Raw genomic sequence first — 16,865 nt, 5'->3', positions numbered from 1 at the left:
AGTTTTGGAAATGAATATGGTGATGGTTGTACATGTTGGGAATATATTTAATGGCATTGAATTATATATGTTAAGATGGCAAATTTTATGTTATGTTCAAAAAAAAGAAGTGGAGGCTTATGAATGTTAATAAGTGGGGTCAGTGTACCGGAAATTTCCATGTAGTTGGAGAACCTAAGTATTGAGAGTAATTTTATCAACAAGTTAGAGACAAGGTTGTGATAAGAAGTTGGGGGTATCTAGTTATTGATCTGAGAGGTGACATTCCAGGTAAAATCTTGTTGTGGTGTGTAACCCTTAGGGAACTGGAACTTAGGAGACAACAAAATTCAAATTCTAGCCTGTCATTTTTTAGCTATGCAGTTTTGTCGTATTATTAAAGCTTTCTGAACTTTTTTCTGTGTTAAGTATTTGTTAAATGGACAAATAAACCATAATCAGAGTAATTATGAGTATTAAATGAACATATATGTTAAAGAAAAAGAAAGTTGAAGTGCCAGAACTTAGGTAGGAAATTTAAAATGAGAAAAATACAGGAAAAATACTTGAGGAAATAGATTGTTTTCCCAGAATTAAAGGGAGATGAAAGATTACAGATTTAAAAGCCCAATAGAATACCGAATATAGTTAAGGGGAAAAACCACACCTAGACACATTATATTGAAATTTGATACTATCAGAGTTAGAGAAGTCTAAAAGCTTACCAAGAGAATTAATAACATTATTAAGGACCAGAATTCAGATTGTCATTGTACTTTTCAATGGCAACATAAGCTGCAAGAAAAAGAGTAATACATTTGGAATATTGAAGAGAGTATTGAAAAAAAATAACTTTGAACCTTGAATTTTATAAGGAGACAATTGTCGTTCAAGTGTAAGAGCATGATTAAAATATTCTCAAACATAGAAGACCTTTAAAGATTAGCCATACAAAGTTCCACATGGGGAACATTTCTGTAGAAAGAACTCAGATGAGTGGAGAAACAAATCTAGCAGATGCTATTAGATATATGTGATGTATACATGTGAGAGTGTAAAGAATATTCAAAATGCTAAAATAAAGATTATTGTCTTAAAAAAATTAGCCCCAACAAGAGAAAAATAAGAGAAAGTATGTTCATAAACCTGAGGATTGGATGGAGGGGAGATCACGGGCATGAGGCATGGTAAAGTTCTTCTCTTGGGAAAGGGATATATGGATAACACTTTCATTTATCAAAAAGAAAGTTTGTAAAAAGTGCAGGAAAAGCAAAAATACAAGTTGAAATAAAGATGTCCATTAAAAGGCAGAGATTGATGTTTCAGTAAAAAAATGTGTGTGTGTGTGTGTGTGTTTGTGATATGTGTAAATACCCTAAATCAAAATTTTAAATTACATAGGAGGAGGGGCATGGATAGGATATGTATGAAAATCGTTGAAAATTGAGATCCTAACAATGCTTTTGCTTATGTGGGTTGTATCTATTGATAGTTACCTTGTTAGAAATTAAAACTGAAAAATTAAACATTTATCTATTGATTAATTTTAAAACAGCAGCAATCTACTCCTTGTAAGTTATAAGTAACATGCAAGCATTTTTTTTTAAAGATTTTACTTATTTTATTTTATTTGAGAGAGAGAGAGGGAGTGCGTGCGTGCGTGCAAGAGCACAGGACAGGGGAAGGGCAGAGAGAGGGAGAAGCGACTCCCCGCTGAGTGAGGACCCTGATGCAGGGCTCCATCCCAGGACCCTGAGATGATGACCTGAGCCAAAGTCAGACACTTAACCTACTGAGCCTCCCAGGTGCCCTAGTAACATATAGGTATTTTTGTGAAAAAAAGCTATTTTATTAAACAACAAAACAATTTAGTGAGAAGGGTAGCATTGTATTATGCACTTTTGCATATCTTGTTAATGTAAGGTCTAAGAGAACATACTTAGGTTCTCTTTTCTGCTTCTGCATTTACTCTCTTGCAGTATGTTGTTTTGACTGAGTTACATGAGGAGAATCCTAGGACCTTGTGGATCTTTTGAAAGTATCTGGGGTAAACTTTGGGTCCTGAGACCACACTTTGAGAACTCCTTTTTCCAAACAAGTTTCTTTGTTTATTACCGACCCTCCCTCCCCATTTGGTATCTTCTCCGTTTATGTCTATTTTTTATTGTCCCATATTTCCTCTCACCTTCCATTTTTGTTTTTGCTATTTCCTGCCTTACATTCTTTTCCATTTTAAGGCTGATTTCCAAGTTTTCACTAATGATTCTAGTCTCTGTGACTATCTCGTCTCTAAAATCTGTTAGCAGGTATATAGTTCCACGTGATTTGTACTTCAGTGATCTAAGCTTTCTTGTGTTTTCTCTTTCCAGTTACATTATAAAGCTCCTTTGAATTAGGGACTCTAAAAATTGACAAGACAAAGTAAGAGTTTCTCCTTACAGCGTTTAGTACAAGGTAATGTTTGTTGGTTGATAGGTAGTAACACTTTCTGCAAAAGTGCATATAGATCACAAATTCTCTTTTGGCCTTAAGTAGTTGATTGGAAAATTATAGTATCTTACACATTACCTGATTTATGGTAGTATTTTTGGTATTGCAAGTAATGTTTTTTAAAATAGATCTTGTAAAGATCTATTTATTTATTTGAGAGAGAGAGAGAGTGTGTGTGTGAGCCAGGGAGGGGCAGAGGGAGAGAATCTCAAGTATACTCCCCACTGAGCATGGAGTCCAAAGCAGGGCTTGATCTCAGGACCCTGAGATCATGACCTGAGCTGAAATTAAGAGTCGGATGCTCAACTGACTTAGCCACCCAGGCACCCCTAGATCTTGTATAACTAAAACCATCTTCAGTTCAGGCTTGTTGTTCTTGTGAGTCATTTATTGATTAATTTATTTTCTTACCATTTCAGAAAAAAGCCAAAGGACAAGAGCTCTTTGATCAGATAATGTACCATTTGGACCTTATTGAAAGTGACTATTTTGGACTGAGATTTATGGATTCTGCACAAGTAGCAGTGAGTAGCTGTTTTTTGGAGTTTCCAGTGTGGGAGCAGAAATGGAAAATTTCAGATGATGTGCTAATTGCTGCAAGGCTACATATTCTTACTGCATTCTCTTTTTCTTCTGATTTTCTTGTTATGGTCTGAAGCTCTGACCCCTTCAAAACAACCTGAAGTGCTTGTTAAAAAAATGTGAGTCCTGGTCCTAACCCTTATTACTAGAGTATGATCTTTGCAGTTGAGGCTAGGAAATCTGTCTTTTTAATGACCACTGGGTTGGTTGTTGGGCATACTAAAGTTTGAGAACCACTGTGTATAATGGAAAGGGTGCTAAAATGGGAGTTTTGTGGGTTTGTGCATAAGTGATAGAAGTTACCGATTTGCAAATAAGGTGAGTAGACTAGGTTATCGTCAAGATCCTTCCTGATCTGTGATTCTATAAATATTCTTTGACCATGTGCATTTCAGATGAGAGAAATGTGTATGTGATACGGTAGGAAGTTGGAGGCTTTTCAAAGATCTGAATACTATACTAGGATTTGACTGGAGGATGTTTGAGAGAAAGTAGTAGATGATAAGATTGGAAGGTGGATTAGTGGCTATATCATCCAAACTGAATACCAAAATTATTAAATAATATATGGGCAATATTTATTCTCTAATAATTGAGATTAGGGGTTTTTTGAGCAGGGAGGTTATATTTTGCTTCAGGAAGTATTATGTAGGAGTATTGTGTAGGATTATTTGGAATAGGCAGAGATTGAAATCAGAAAGAGTCATTGCAAATACTGGGGATAAAAGTAATGTTAAGGCCTGGAATAGGATAGTCACAGTAGCAGGGGCGGGGGGGGGGGGGAGTAGAGATAAGGATATCAAGACATTAAGCTTTGTGTTTTGGAAGTCTATGATGGAGGAGTGTGTATGTATGTGTATGTGTTTAGTGACACTTTAACTCTGGTATCTAGGACTCATAGGAACAATATATAAGAATTCTCAAGTTCCTTTTGGAGTGGGGCATTCATTCACTCATTCATTTGGTGTGATTAATAAATGAACTAGAATACCTCTATAAGATACTATTAAAAAACATATCTTTTGGAGATGAACTCCTTAGTTGGCTTTATAGATCATCTTGGCTAAATTTACAGCTGTTAATAATGCTAGCTATAATTTATTTCTCTGATTTCCATACCCCTAGTCCCCCTTTCTGAGTTAAAAGAAATTAAGCATGCACATTTAGCAACAGAGTACTGGTTAAATTTTGGTATACTCATACAATGGAATAATCTGCAGCTCATTAAAAGTGGTGATTTTTAAAGTATACTAATTGACATAGAATAATGTAGAGAAAAGGTTACAGAACAGTATATTTGAGTTTTTTAATTTTAAAAAAAGTGGATAAATGTACACATATATACATGAAAAAATTAGCTAAGCTATTTCCCATAGTTTCAGAGTTCTCATCTCTGGATGGAGTTTGTATAGGAGGTGTTTCTTTTATTATTCATTTTAATGTTATTTCTCTCTGATTAGACTAAGTCCATTGAGGGCAGGGAATGAGTCTTACCTCTGTTGCCCAGCATTTAGTAGACACATAAAACATTTATCAAATTGAATTCTGGTGCACTGCTTAGTTTGATATAAAGGCCTGGTTGACTGTTAAGTTTAATATCATTCATCAGTCATCTTTCAAATAGTGGAATTATACTCGCAGTCAACGAAAAAATGAATGATAGGGATAAATAATTCATAGTTTCCTGTTTTTTGAAGGGTTGTGAAGGAAAAGAGGTAGAAATATGCCAACATTAAGTTTAAGGTACCATTTTCCTTAGGATACATAAATACAGTATTCTCTCTTTATCCATGATTTCACTTTCCATGGTTTCAGTTACCCGTGTTCAACCCCAGTCTGGAAGCAGGTGATCTTCCTTCTGACATGTTGTCAGAAGGTCAGTGGTAGCCTAAAGCTACATCACAATGCCTATACCATTCACCTCACTTTATCTCATCACGTAGGCGTTTTATCATCTCATAGCATCGCAAAAAAAAGGGTGAGTGCAGTATAATAAGATACTGTCAGAGAGAGACCACATTCATAAAACTTTATTATGGTATATTGTTATAATTGTTCTATTTTATTATTTGTTATTGTTATTAATATATTACTGTGCCTAATTTATACATTAAACTTTATTCTAAGTATATATTGGAAAAAATATAGTATATATTGGGTTTGGTACTATCTGTGGTTTCAGGCATCCACTAGGGGTCTTGGAATGTGTCTCCCACAGATAAGGGGGGACTATTGTAATTGGGGAAAGAAATAGACATGTAGCCATTGCTAAGTTGTATTATTTGCTCTTGGTTAATATCAATAATTACTGAATTTCTAGATCCATTAATATTTTTTCCCCTCACTTGATACCTTTCTTCTGGTCATAACAAGTTTTTGGGAAAGCCAGTATTAGAACTCTTTTTTTTTTCTTTTTTTTAAAGTTTTATTTATTTAAGTACATGGGGCTTAAACTCATGACCCCAAGATCAAGAACGCAATTGCATGCTCCTCTAACTGAGCCAGCCAGGCGCCCTAGAACTTTTAATCCCTACTCTTTTTTTTTTTTTTTAAAGATTTTATTTATTCGTTTGACAGAGAAAGACTGCGAGAGAGGGAACACAAGTGGGGTAGTGGGAGAGGGAGAAGCAGCCCTCCTGCTGATGTGGGGCTTGATCCCGGGACCCTGGGATCATGACCTGAGCCGAAGGCAGAGACTTAACAACTGAGCCACCCAGGCACCCCTAATCCCTACTCTTTTAGTTGTAGTTTATCCTTGTCAATGCCCAGAAATCTAGGCATTAAGATTAAATTTTAGTAAGATTTACTTTCTGTTGGGGCACCTGGGTGGCTCAGTTGTTAAGCATCTGCCTTCAGCTCAGGTCATGATCCTGGGGGCCTGGGATCAAGCCCCGCATCGGGCTCCCTGCTCAGCGGGAAGCCTGCTTCTCCCTCTCCCTCTGCCCCTGCTTGTGTTCCCTCTCTAACTGTCTCTCTCTCTGGCAAATAAATAAATAAAATCTTAACAAAAAAAAAAAGAAAAGATTTACTTTCTGTTTTTGCTGTCACTGAAATACGCTGTGTGACTTGAACTGGAAGAACAATAGCTGATAGATGAAAGCTATTCAAAATGACCTCTAGATAAAATTTTAAATATTCTTAAAGTGCTAACTCACATAATTCTACAATTTTATGACATCAGTAAATATAGAGAAGACTCTGAGGTATTTGTTATGTGGCCAGATTTAACCCCAGAATGAAACAAAATTGATACTTTGCAAACAATTCAGTTTATTGGTGAAGGTAATAAACTTGAGGAGGAGGAGGAGAAAAGATGGCAGAGGAGTAGGGGACCTTATCTCAGCTGGTCCCCTGAATTGAGTTGGATATCTACCAGATCATCTTGAACACCCACGAAATCAGCCCGAGACGTAGGAAGATACATCTGGATCTCTACAAACGAACATCTCCGGCGCTGAGTATTGAGGTACGAAGCGGGCAGCCGTGAATCTGCACACAAATATCAGAAGATAAACGGAAGGGGGAGGGAGCCGCCGTGCTCGCGCTCCGGGAAGCAGTAGCCACCTGCACTGGGGAGTGGGCCAGATTTGCAGACCGGTAGCCGGCGGAGAAAAGAGACTGAGACCGGGAGCTTGGGAGGGAGTGCGCATGACCAGACTGAAAACTGGGAGCTCCAGAGCATGCACTCAAACTAGACTGAAACTGGGAGCTTGGGAGCACGTGCACAACCAGACTGAAAACTGGAGCTCGGGAGCGCTCACCCGAACCACACTGAAACAGGGAGCTCGGGTGCGCGCACGGGAACCGGGGGCGGCTGGCAGTGTTAGAAGCACAAAGGACAGGGGCACCTGGGTGGCACAGCGGTTAAGCGTCTGCCTTCGGCTCAGGGCGTGATCCCAGCGTTATGGGATCGAGCCCCACATCAGGCTCTTCCGCTGTGAGCCTGCTTCTTCCTCTCCCACTCCCCCTGCTTGTGTTCCCTCTCTCGCTGGCTGTCTATCTCTGTCAAATAAATAAATAAAATCTTTAAAAAAAAAAAAAAAAAGAAGCACAAAGGACAGAGACGTGCCAGCCCTGGGAGCAAGGACTGGAAGAGTGGTTGTGGGGCGCACGACCTAGGACACTGCGGCGTTTTTAGCAGCACTGACAGAAACGGTTAAAGTGGCCAGGAGAGCTCAGTGGAGAGCAGACTGTGATCTCTTTGTTCTGAGACAGAGGCTTGGATACAGACACTGCTGCTCTTACTCTCAGAAGAGTCACAGAAAATCGCCAGGGAAAGCCGCCAGAGAACAAAAGCCCGGAAAAACCGGTTCACATTGTGCCCATCCCCACTCCCCCGCCACAGGGGACGGGGCACCTCTACCCAAACAGGGTTCCCTGATTATCAGCATGGCAGGCCTCTTCCCCAGAAGACAGGCTGAAAAAACAAGAAGCCCACATCCCTAAGGTCCCTATAAAACAGGTGCATCTTGCTTGGGTCCTGGTCAATAATTTGGGCTCTGTACATCCCCGGAACCAGTCCTCATCAGAATGACAAGGAGGAGGAACCCCCAACAAAGGAAAGAAACAGAGACTATGGCCTCTGCCACAGAGCTAATAGATATGGATATAACTAAATTGTCAGAAATGGAGTTCAGAGTAACAATGGTCAGGATGATGTGTAGGCTTGAAAAAAATGTTAACGAAAATATTAACGAGAATAGAGAATCTGTAAGGGTGGAAATGAGAACGAATCTGACAAATTAAAAATGCTATGAATCAAATGCAGTATCAACTGGATGCTCTGACAGCCATGGTAAATGTGGCAGAAGAACGAATTAGTGAACTGGAAGATGAGGTGATAGAAAAAGAAGGAAAAAGTGGGAACTTGGCTTAAAAAAATCCAATCTTGGGGTGCCTGGGTGGCTCAGTTGTTAAGCGTCTGCCTTCGGCTCAGGGCATGATCCCGGCGTTCTGGGATCGAGCCTCACATCAGGCTCCTCTGCTGGGAGCCTGCTTCTTCCTCTCCCACTCCCCCTGCTTGTGTTCCCTCTCTTGCTGTCTCTCTCTCTCTCTGGATTTTTTTTTTTTTTAAGATTTTATTTATTTGACAATCTCAAGAATGTAGAATACAGGAGATTACTGACTCAATGAAACGTTCCAGTGTCAGAATCATCGGCATCCCCGAGGAGGTGGAGAAAGAGAGAGGTCTAGAAGAGATATTTGAACAAATTGTAGCTGAGAACTCCCTAATCTGGTGAAGGAAACAAGCATTCATGTCCAAGAGGCAGAGGGGACCCCTCCCAAGATCAGTGAGAATAGACCAACACCAAGTCACATAATAGTACAGTTTGCAAATCTTAGATCCAAGGATAAAATCTTGAAAGTGGCCGGGGGAAGAGAATCCTCACCTACAGAGGGAGGAACATCAGAATAAGGTCAGACCTGTCTGCAGAGACCTGGCAAGCCAGAAAAAGCTGGCAAGACATATTCAGAGAACTAAGTGAGAAGAACATGCGGCCAAGGATCCTTTATCCAGCAAGGCTGTTGTTCAGAATTGATGGAGAGACAAGGACCTTCCAAGACCAGCAGAAACTGAAAGAATACGTGACCACCAAGCCAGCCCTATAAGAAATATTAAGGGGGGTTCTGTAAAAGTAAAAAGACCCCAAGAGTGATACAGAACAGAAATTTACAATCTATAGAAACAAAGATTTCACAGACAGCATGACATCATTAAAATCATCTTTCTTGATAATCACTCTCAGTTTGAATGGCATAAATGCTCCCATAAAAAGCCACAGGGTTGGAGATTGAATAAGAAGACATGACCCATCCATTTGCTGTCTACAAGAGACTCATTTTGAACCTAGAGATACATCCAGACTGAAAGTGAAGGGATGGAGAACCATTTTTCCTGCCAATGGACCTCAAAAGAAAGCTGGGGTAGCAATTCTCGTATCAGACAGATTAGATTTTAAACTAAAGACTGTAGTTAGAGATACAGAAGGACACTATATTATCTTAAAGGATGTATCCAACGAGTGGATATAACAATTATAAATATCTATGCCCCCAACAGGGGAGCAGCTAGATACACAAGCCAACTCTTTTAAACAGAATAAAGAGACATATAGATAATAATATGTTAATAGTAGGGCACCTCAACACTCTGCTCTCGGCAATAGACAGATTACCTAAGCAGAAAATCAATGAAACAAGAGCTTTGAATGACATACTGGACCAGCTGGACCTCATGAATATATGCAGAACACTACACCCCAGAACAACAGAATACTCATTCTTTTCGAATGCACATGGAACTTTCTTCAGAATAGACCATATACTGGGTCACAAAACAGGTCTCAACCGATACCAAAAGCCTGAGATTATTCCCTGCATATTCTCAAACCACAATGCTTTGAAACTGAAACTCAATCACAAGGAAAAATTTGGAAGAAACTCAAACACTTGGAAACTAAGAACTATCCTGCTTAAGAATGATTGGGTAAACCAGGGAATTAAAGAAGAACTTAAGCAATTTATGGAAACCAATGAGAACGAAAGCACATTGGTCCAAAACCTATGGAACACTGCAAAGGCGGTCCTAAGGGGAGAATACATAGCCATCCAAGCTTCACTCAAAGGAATAGAAAAATCTAAAATGCAGTTTTTATAGTCTCACCTTAAGAAGCTGGAGCTGGAACAGAAGAACAGGCCTAACCCACGCATGAGAAGGCAGGTGATCAAGATTAGAGTAGAGGTCAATGAATTAGAAACCAGGAGCACAGTAGAGCAGATCAACAAAACTAGAAGCTGGTTCTTTGAATGAATAAATAAATAATTTGATAAGCCACTGGCCAGACATATTCAAAGGAATAGAGAAAGGACCCAAATTAATAAAATTATGAATGAAAGGGGAGAGATCACAACCAACACCAATGAAATAGGAAGGATCATTAGAAACTTTTGTCAACAGCTTTATGCCAATAAATTAAACAACCTGGAAGAAATGGATGCCTTCCTGGAAACCTATAAACTACCAAGACTGAAACAGGAAGAAATTGATGATTTAAACAGACCGATTAATTATGAAGAGATTGAAGCAGCGATCAAAAACCTCTCCAAAAACAAGAGTCCAGGGCCTGATGGATTCCCCGGGGAATTCTACCAAACATTCAAAGAAGAAATAATACCTATTCTCCTAAAGCTGTTTCAAAAAATAGAAACAGAAGGAAAACCACCAAACTCATTCTGTGAGGACAGTATTACCTTGATCCCCAAACCAGGCAAAGACCCCATCAAAAAGGAGAATTACAGACCGATATACCTGATGAATATGGATGCCAAAATTCTCAACAAGATCCTAGCTAATAGGATCCAACAGTACATTAAAAGGATTATCCATCAAGACCAAGTGGGATTCATCCCTGGGATGCAAGGGTGGTTCAACACTCGCAAATCGATCAGTGTGATAGATCATAGCAACAAGAAAAGAGTCAAGAACCATATGATGCTCTCAACTGATGCAGAAAAAAGCATTTGACAAAATACAACATCCTTTCCTGATTAAAACCCTTCAGAGTGTAGGGATAGAGGGTACATTCCTCAATTTCATAAAAACTGTCTATGAAAAGCCTACAGCAAATATCATTCTCAATGAGGAAAAGCTGAAAGCCTTTTCCTTAAGATGAGGAACACGACAAGGATGCCCACTCTCGCCATTATTATTCAGCATAGTACTAGAAGTCCTTGCAACAGCAATCAGACAACAAAAAGGTATAAAAGGTATCCAAATCGGCAAAGAAGAAGTCAAACTGTCTCTCTTCGTAGATGACATGATACTCTATGGAAAACCCAAAAGACTCTACCCCCAAACTACTAGAACTTATAGAGCAATTCAGTAATGTGGTGGGATATAAAATCAATGCTCAGAAATCAGTTGCATTTCTATACACAAACAATGAGACTGAAGAAAGAGAAATTAGGGAATCCATTCCATTTACAATAGCACCAAAAATCATATGTTATCTCGGAATTAACTTAACCAGAGACGTAAAGGACCTATATTCTAGAAACTACAGATCACTCTTGAAAGACATTGAAGAAGACACAAAAAAAGATGGAAAAATATTCCATGCTCATGGATCAGAAGAATAAACATAGTTGAAATGTCTATGCTACCCAGAGCAATCTATGCTTTCAATGCCATCCCGATCAAAATACCAATGACATTTTTCAAAGAACTGGAACAAACAGCCCTTAAATTTGTGTGGAACCAGAAAAGGCCCTAAATCGCCAAGGAATTGTTGAAAAGGAAAAACAAAGCTGGGGGCATCACGTTGCCAGATTTCAAGCTTTACTACAAAGCTGTGGTCACAAAGACAGCATGGTACTGGCACAAAAACAGACACATAGACCAGTGGAATAGAGTAGAGACTCCAGAAATGGACCCTGGACTCTATGATCAACTAATCTTTGACAAAGCAGGAAAAAACATCCAGTGGAAAAAAGGACAGTCTCTTCAATAAATGGTGTTGGGAAAATTGGACAACTATATGCAAAAGAATGAAACTTGACCACTCTCTCACACCATACACAAAGATAAACTTCAAATGGATGAAAGACCTCGATGTGAGACAGGAATCCATCAAAATCATAGAGGAGAACATAGACTGTAACCTCTTTGACATCGGCCACAGCAATGTCTTTCATGACACATCTCCAAAGGCAAGAGAAACAAAAGAAAAAATGAACTTGTGGGACTTCATCAAGATAAAAAGTTTCTGCACAGCAAAGGAAACAGTCATCAAAACAAAGAGGCAATCCACAGAATGGGAGAAGATATTTGCAAATGAAACTACAGATAAAAGGCTGGTATCCAAGATCTATAAAGAACTTCTCAAACTAGAACATGAAAAACAAATAAATCAAAAAATGGGCAGAAGATATGAACAGACACTTTTCCAATGAAGACATACAAATGGCTAACAGACACATGAAAAAATGTTCAAAATCATTAGCCATCAGGGAAATTCAAATCAAAACCAGATTGAGATACCATCTTACACCAGTTAGAATGGCAAAAATTGACAAGGCAGGAAATAACAAATGTTGGAGAGGATGTGGAGAAAGGGGAACCCTCTTACACTGTTGGTGGGAATGCAGGTTGGTACAGCCACTTTGGAAAACAGTGTGGAAGCCCATCAAAAAGTTAGAAATAGAGCTACCCTATGACCCAGCAATTGCACTACTGAGTATTTACGCCAGAGATACAGACATAGTGAAGAGAAGGGCCATATGCACCCCAGTGTTCATAGCAATATTGTCCACAATAGCTAAATTGAAGGAGCCGAGATGCCCTTCAACAGATGAACAGATTAAGAAGATGTGGTCCATATATACAGTAGAATATTACTCAACCATCAGAAAGAGTGATTACCCAACATTTGCAGCAACATGGACGGGACTGGAGGAGATTATACTAAGTGAAATAAGTCAAGCAGAGAAAGACAATTATCATATGGTTTCACTCATTTATGGAACATAAGAAATAGCAGGGAGATCGGTAGAAGGAAGGGAAGATTGAAGGGGGGGTAAACGGAAGGGGGAATGAACCATGAGAGACTAGGAACTCTGGGAAACAAACTGAGGGCTTCAGAGGGGAGGGAGTAGGGGATTGGGATAGCCCCGTGAAGGGTATTAAGGAGGGCACATATTGCATGGAACTCTGCACGTTATACGCAATCAATGAATTATGGAACACTACATCAAAAACTAATGACGTACTGTATGGTCACTAGCATAACATAATAAAAAATTTAAAAAATTTAAAAAAATAAAAATAATCTCAAAAAAAGAAAGAGTGGGCCACCCAGGTGTCCCTAAATTGTGCTTAATTTAAAATTAAATAAAATGCAAAATTAAAAAAAAAGATAGTAAACTGATCATGATTAAGTGAAGTTTTTGGCCAGGATCATCTGTGTAAACTAAGTTATCCTATGATTTTCATGGCTGTTTGTCATATTTAGTGAGTAGACGTAAAAAAAAAGATAGTAAACTGATCATGATTAAGTGAAGTTTTTGGCCAGGATCATCTGTGTAAACTAAGTTATCCTATGATTTTCATGGCTATTTGTCATATTTAGTGAGTAGACGTAAGTGTAGAATCTAAAGAATGTTGGGTTAGAAAATGGGTAGAAAAATGACCAAAACCACATCAAGACCCTACATAAAAAGAGAACTATGGGCCAGTATCTCTGATGAACGGAGATGCCAAAATCCTCAAGAGAGTATTAGCAAACCAAATCCAACATCATTCACCATAATCACTTGGAATTTATTCTCGGGATACAAAAGGTGGTTCAATATTGGCATATCAATCAACATGATATGTAGCAGTAAGAGAAAGGATAAAAACCATTTGATCATTTCAGTAGATGCAAAAAAAGCATCTGACAAAGTACAACATCCATTCATGATAAAAACCCTCAACAAAGTAGGTTTAGAGGGAACATACCTCAACATAATAAAGGCCATATATGAAAAACTCTCAGCTAACATTATACTCAACGTTGACAAACTTGAGAGCTTTTCCCTAAAGTCAGGAACAAGAGAAGTATGTTTACTCTCACCACTGTTATTCAACATAGTACTGGAAGTCCTAGCAATCAGATAAGAAAAAGGAATAAAAGGCATCCAAATTGTGTGTGTGTGTGTGTGTGTGTGTGTGTGTGTGTGTTTTAAGATTTTATTTATTTGAGATAGAAAGAGCTAAAGAAAGAGCACAAGCCAGGGGGGAGAGGGCGAGGGAGAAGCAGATTCCCGATAAGCAGGCAGCCTCATTCAGGGTCAGTTCCATGACTTTGAGATCATGATCTGAGCCGAAGGCAGATGCTTAGCCAGCTGAGCCACCCAGGTGGCCCAAAGGCATCCACATTGGTAAGAAGGAAGTAAAACTTCAACTATTTGCGGATGACATGATACTATGTATAGAAAGCCTTAAAGACTCCACCAAGAAACTGTTGGTGCATTTCTGTACACTAATAATGAAACAGCAGCAGAAGAAATTAAGAAAGCGGTCTCATTTACATTTGCCCCAATACCTAGGAATAAACTTAGCCAAGGGGGTGAAAAAACCTGTACACTATAAAAACCTAAAACTATAAAACATTGATGAAAGAAATTGAAGACAACACAAAGAAATGGAAAGACAGTCCATGTTCATGGATTGGAAGAACAAATATTGTTAAAATGTCCATATTACCCAAAGTAATCTGCAGATTTAATGCAATCTCTGTCAAAATATTAACAGCATTTTTTACAGAACTAGAACAAATAAACCTAGAATTTGTATGGAACCACAGAAGACTCCAAATAGCTAAAACGGTCTTGAAAAAGAAAGACAAAGCTGGAGGTATCACAATTCCAGATTTCAAGTTACACTACAAAGCTATAGTAATCAACACAGCATGGCACTGGCAGAAAAAACACATAGATCAGTGGAACAGGATAAAAAGCCCAGAAACAAACCCACAATTATATTGTCTTTGACAAAAGAGGCAAGAATACGCAATGGGAAAAAGTCTCTTCAACAAATGGTGTTGGAAAAATTGGACAGCTACATGCAAAAGAGTGAAACTGGATCACTTTCTTAGATCATACACAAAACTAAAGAGAATGGATTTAAGACCTAAATGTGAGACCTGAAACCATAAAAATCCTAGAAGAGGGCACAAGTAGTAACTTTTCTGACATCAGCCATTAGCAGCATTTTTCTAGATATGGTTCCAGAAGCAGGGGAAATAAAAGCAAAAATAAACTGTTGGGACTACATGAAAATAAAAAGCTTCTGCATTGTGAAGGAAATAATCGACAAAACTAAAATGCAACCTACTGAATGGAAGAATATATTTGCAGATGACATATCTGATAAAAGGATAGTATCCAAAATATATAAAGAACTTATACAACTCAAAACTTAAAAAACAAATTATCCAATTAAAAAAATGGGCAGAAGACATGAACAGACATTTCTGCAAAGAAGACATCCAGATAACCAACAGACACATGAAAAGATGCTCATCATCACTCAGCATCAGGGAAATGCAAATCAAAACCACAATGAAATATCACCTCACACCTGTGAGAATGGCTCAAATAAAAAACATGAAACAAGTGTTGGTGAGGATGTGGAGAAAAAGGAACACTTGTGCACTGTTGGTGGGAATGCAAACTGGTGCAGCCATTGTGGAAAACAGTGTAGAGGTTCCTCAAAAAAATAAAAATAGAACTACCCTATGATCCAGAAATGGCACTACTGGGTATTTACCGGAAGAATACAAAAACACATTCAGAGGATATTTACACCTCTGTGTTTCTTGCAGCATTGTTTACAATTGTCAAATTATGGAAGCAGCCCAAATGTCCAGCGATAGATGAATGGTCAAAGAAGAGGTGGAATATATATCCAGTGGAATATTACTCAGCCATAAAAAAGAATGATACTTTGCCATTTGCAACAACATGGATGGAGCTAGAAAGTGTAATGCTAAGCAAAATAAGTCAGAGAAAGACAAATACCATTTGATTTCACTCATATGTGGAATTTAAGAAACAAAACAAATGAGCAAAGGGAAAAAAAGACAAACCTACAGACTCTTAATTATAGAGAATTATAGGGCGCCTGGGTGGCTCAGTCGGTTAAGCGTCTGCCTTCGGCTCAGGTCATGATTCCAGGGTCCTGGGACTTAGTCCCGCATCGGGCTCCCTGCTCAGTGAGGAGTCTGCTTCTCCCTCTACCCTTCTCCCCTACTCGTGATCTCTCCTCTCTCTCTCTCTCTCTTTCAAATAAATAAATAAAATCTTAAAAAAAAAATTATAGAGAACAAACTGATGGTTACCAGAGGGGAGGTGGGTGGGCAAAATAAGTGATAGGGATTGAGTACACTTATCACAATAAGCACTAAGTAATGTGCAGAATTGTTGAATCACTATATTGTATATTTGAAACTAATATAACACTGTATGTTAACTATACTGTAATTAAAATAAAAATCTTAAAAAAATGATCAAGGAATTACATGTTACATTTCAATCTTGAATGTATCATATGTATGCCTATATATGTAAAATTAGTGTGTTAAAGTTAATTTGTTGGTCATTTCAGGTCAGTCCAAGATATGTACGACTGGAATTAAGCATTTACTTTTCTTCCTATGAATGTGTAAAATCTGAGTTTGCTGTTGTTTACTTTTGCTTATACCAGCTCATTTTATGTTCACATACACATTTAATTTTGTAGTTGAAATAATGTCAAATTTACAGAAAAGTTGCAAGAACACTGTAAATAACTATTTTTGTGGAACCATTTGAGAAAGAGTTGCAGATGTCTCATCACTCCTGAATTCTTTAGTGTATGTTTCCTACAAGCATGTTCTGTATGGCTCAGTACAACCATCAAAACCAGGAAGTTGACATTGTGACATTAGCACCATCTAATCCTCAGACTCCATTCATATTTTGTCATTTGTCTGTACAGTGTCCTTTATAGCCAAAGGGTATAGTTCAGAATCATGTTTTACGTTCAGTTGTCAGATTTCTTCAGTTGCCTACATCTTGGAATACTGTGGTTCCTCAGTCTTTCCTTGACTTAGAGTTTTGAAGATACAGGTCAATTATTTTATAGGCTTTCTCTCAGCTTGGGTTTGTCTCATGTTTTGTTATGAAGTAAGTTAATCTTAGACACTTCAGCAGGAAAATAAGTGCTTCTGTGTTCTTATTCTATCAAGTGACATTTAATTTCATTTTGTCCTATTACCGGTGATATTAACTTT

General features: G+C 38.3%; 1 protein-coding gene across 10 annotated transcripts in view; it reads left to right on the top strand.

The window, feature by feature from the left end:
* The window catches only part of EPB41L5 (erythrocyte membrane protein band 4.1 like 5), a 156,415-nt gene that overhangs the window by 26,210 nt on the left and 113,340 nt on the right, over positions 1-16,865 (top strand). For all 10 annotated transcript variants that reach the window (XM_057317191.1, XM_057317189.1, XM_057317188.1 and 7 more), the window contains one exon: positions 2,889-2,993. In XM_057317191.1, the coding sequence (XP_057173174.1) occupies positions 2,889-2,993 (105 nt within the window). The remainder of the gene's footprint in view (positions 1-2,888; positions 2,994-16,865) is intronic.

The sequence above is a fragment of the Ursus arctos genome, unplaced genomic scaffold (assembly GCF_023065955.2).
Source record: "Ursus arctos isolate Adak ecotype North America unplaced genomic scaffold, UrsArc2.0 scaffold_1, whole genome shotgun sequence".
Lineage (NCBI taxonomy): Eukaryota > Metazoa > Chordata > Mammalia > Carnivora > Ursidae > Ursus > Ursus arctos.
The sequence above is the reverse complement of the archived record's forward strand: the minus strand, read 5'-3'. Positions and strand labels throughout refer to the sequence as shown.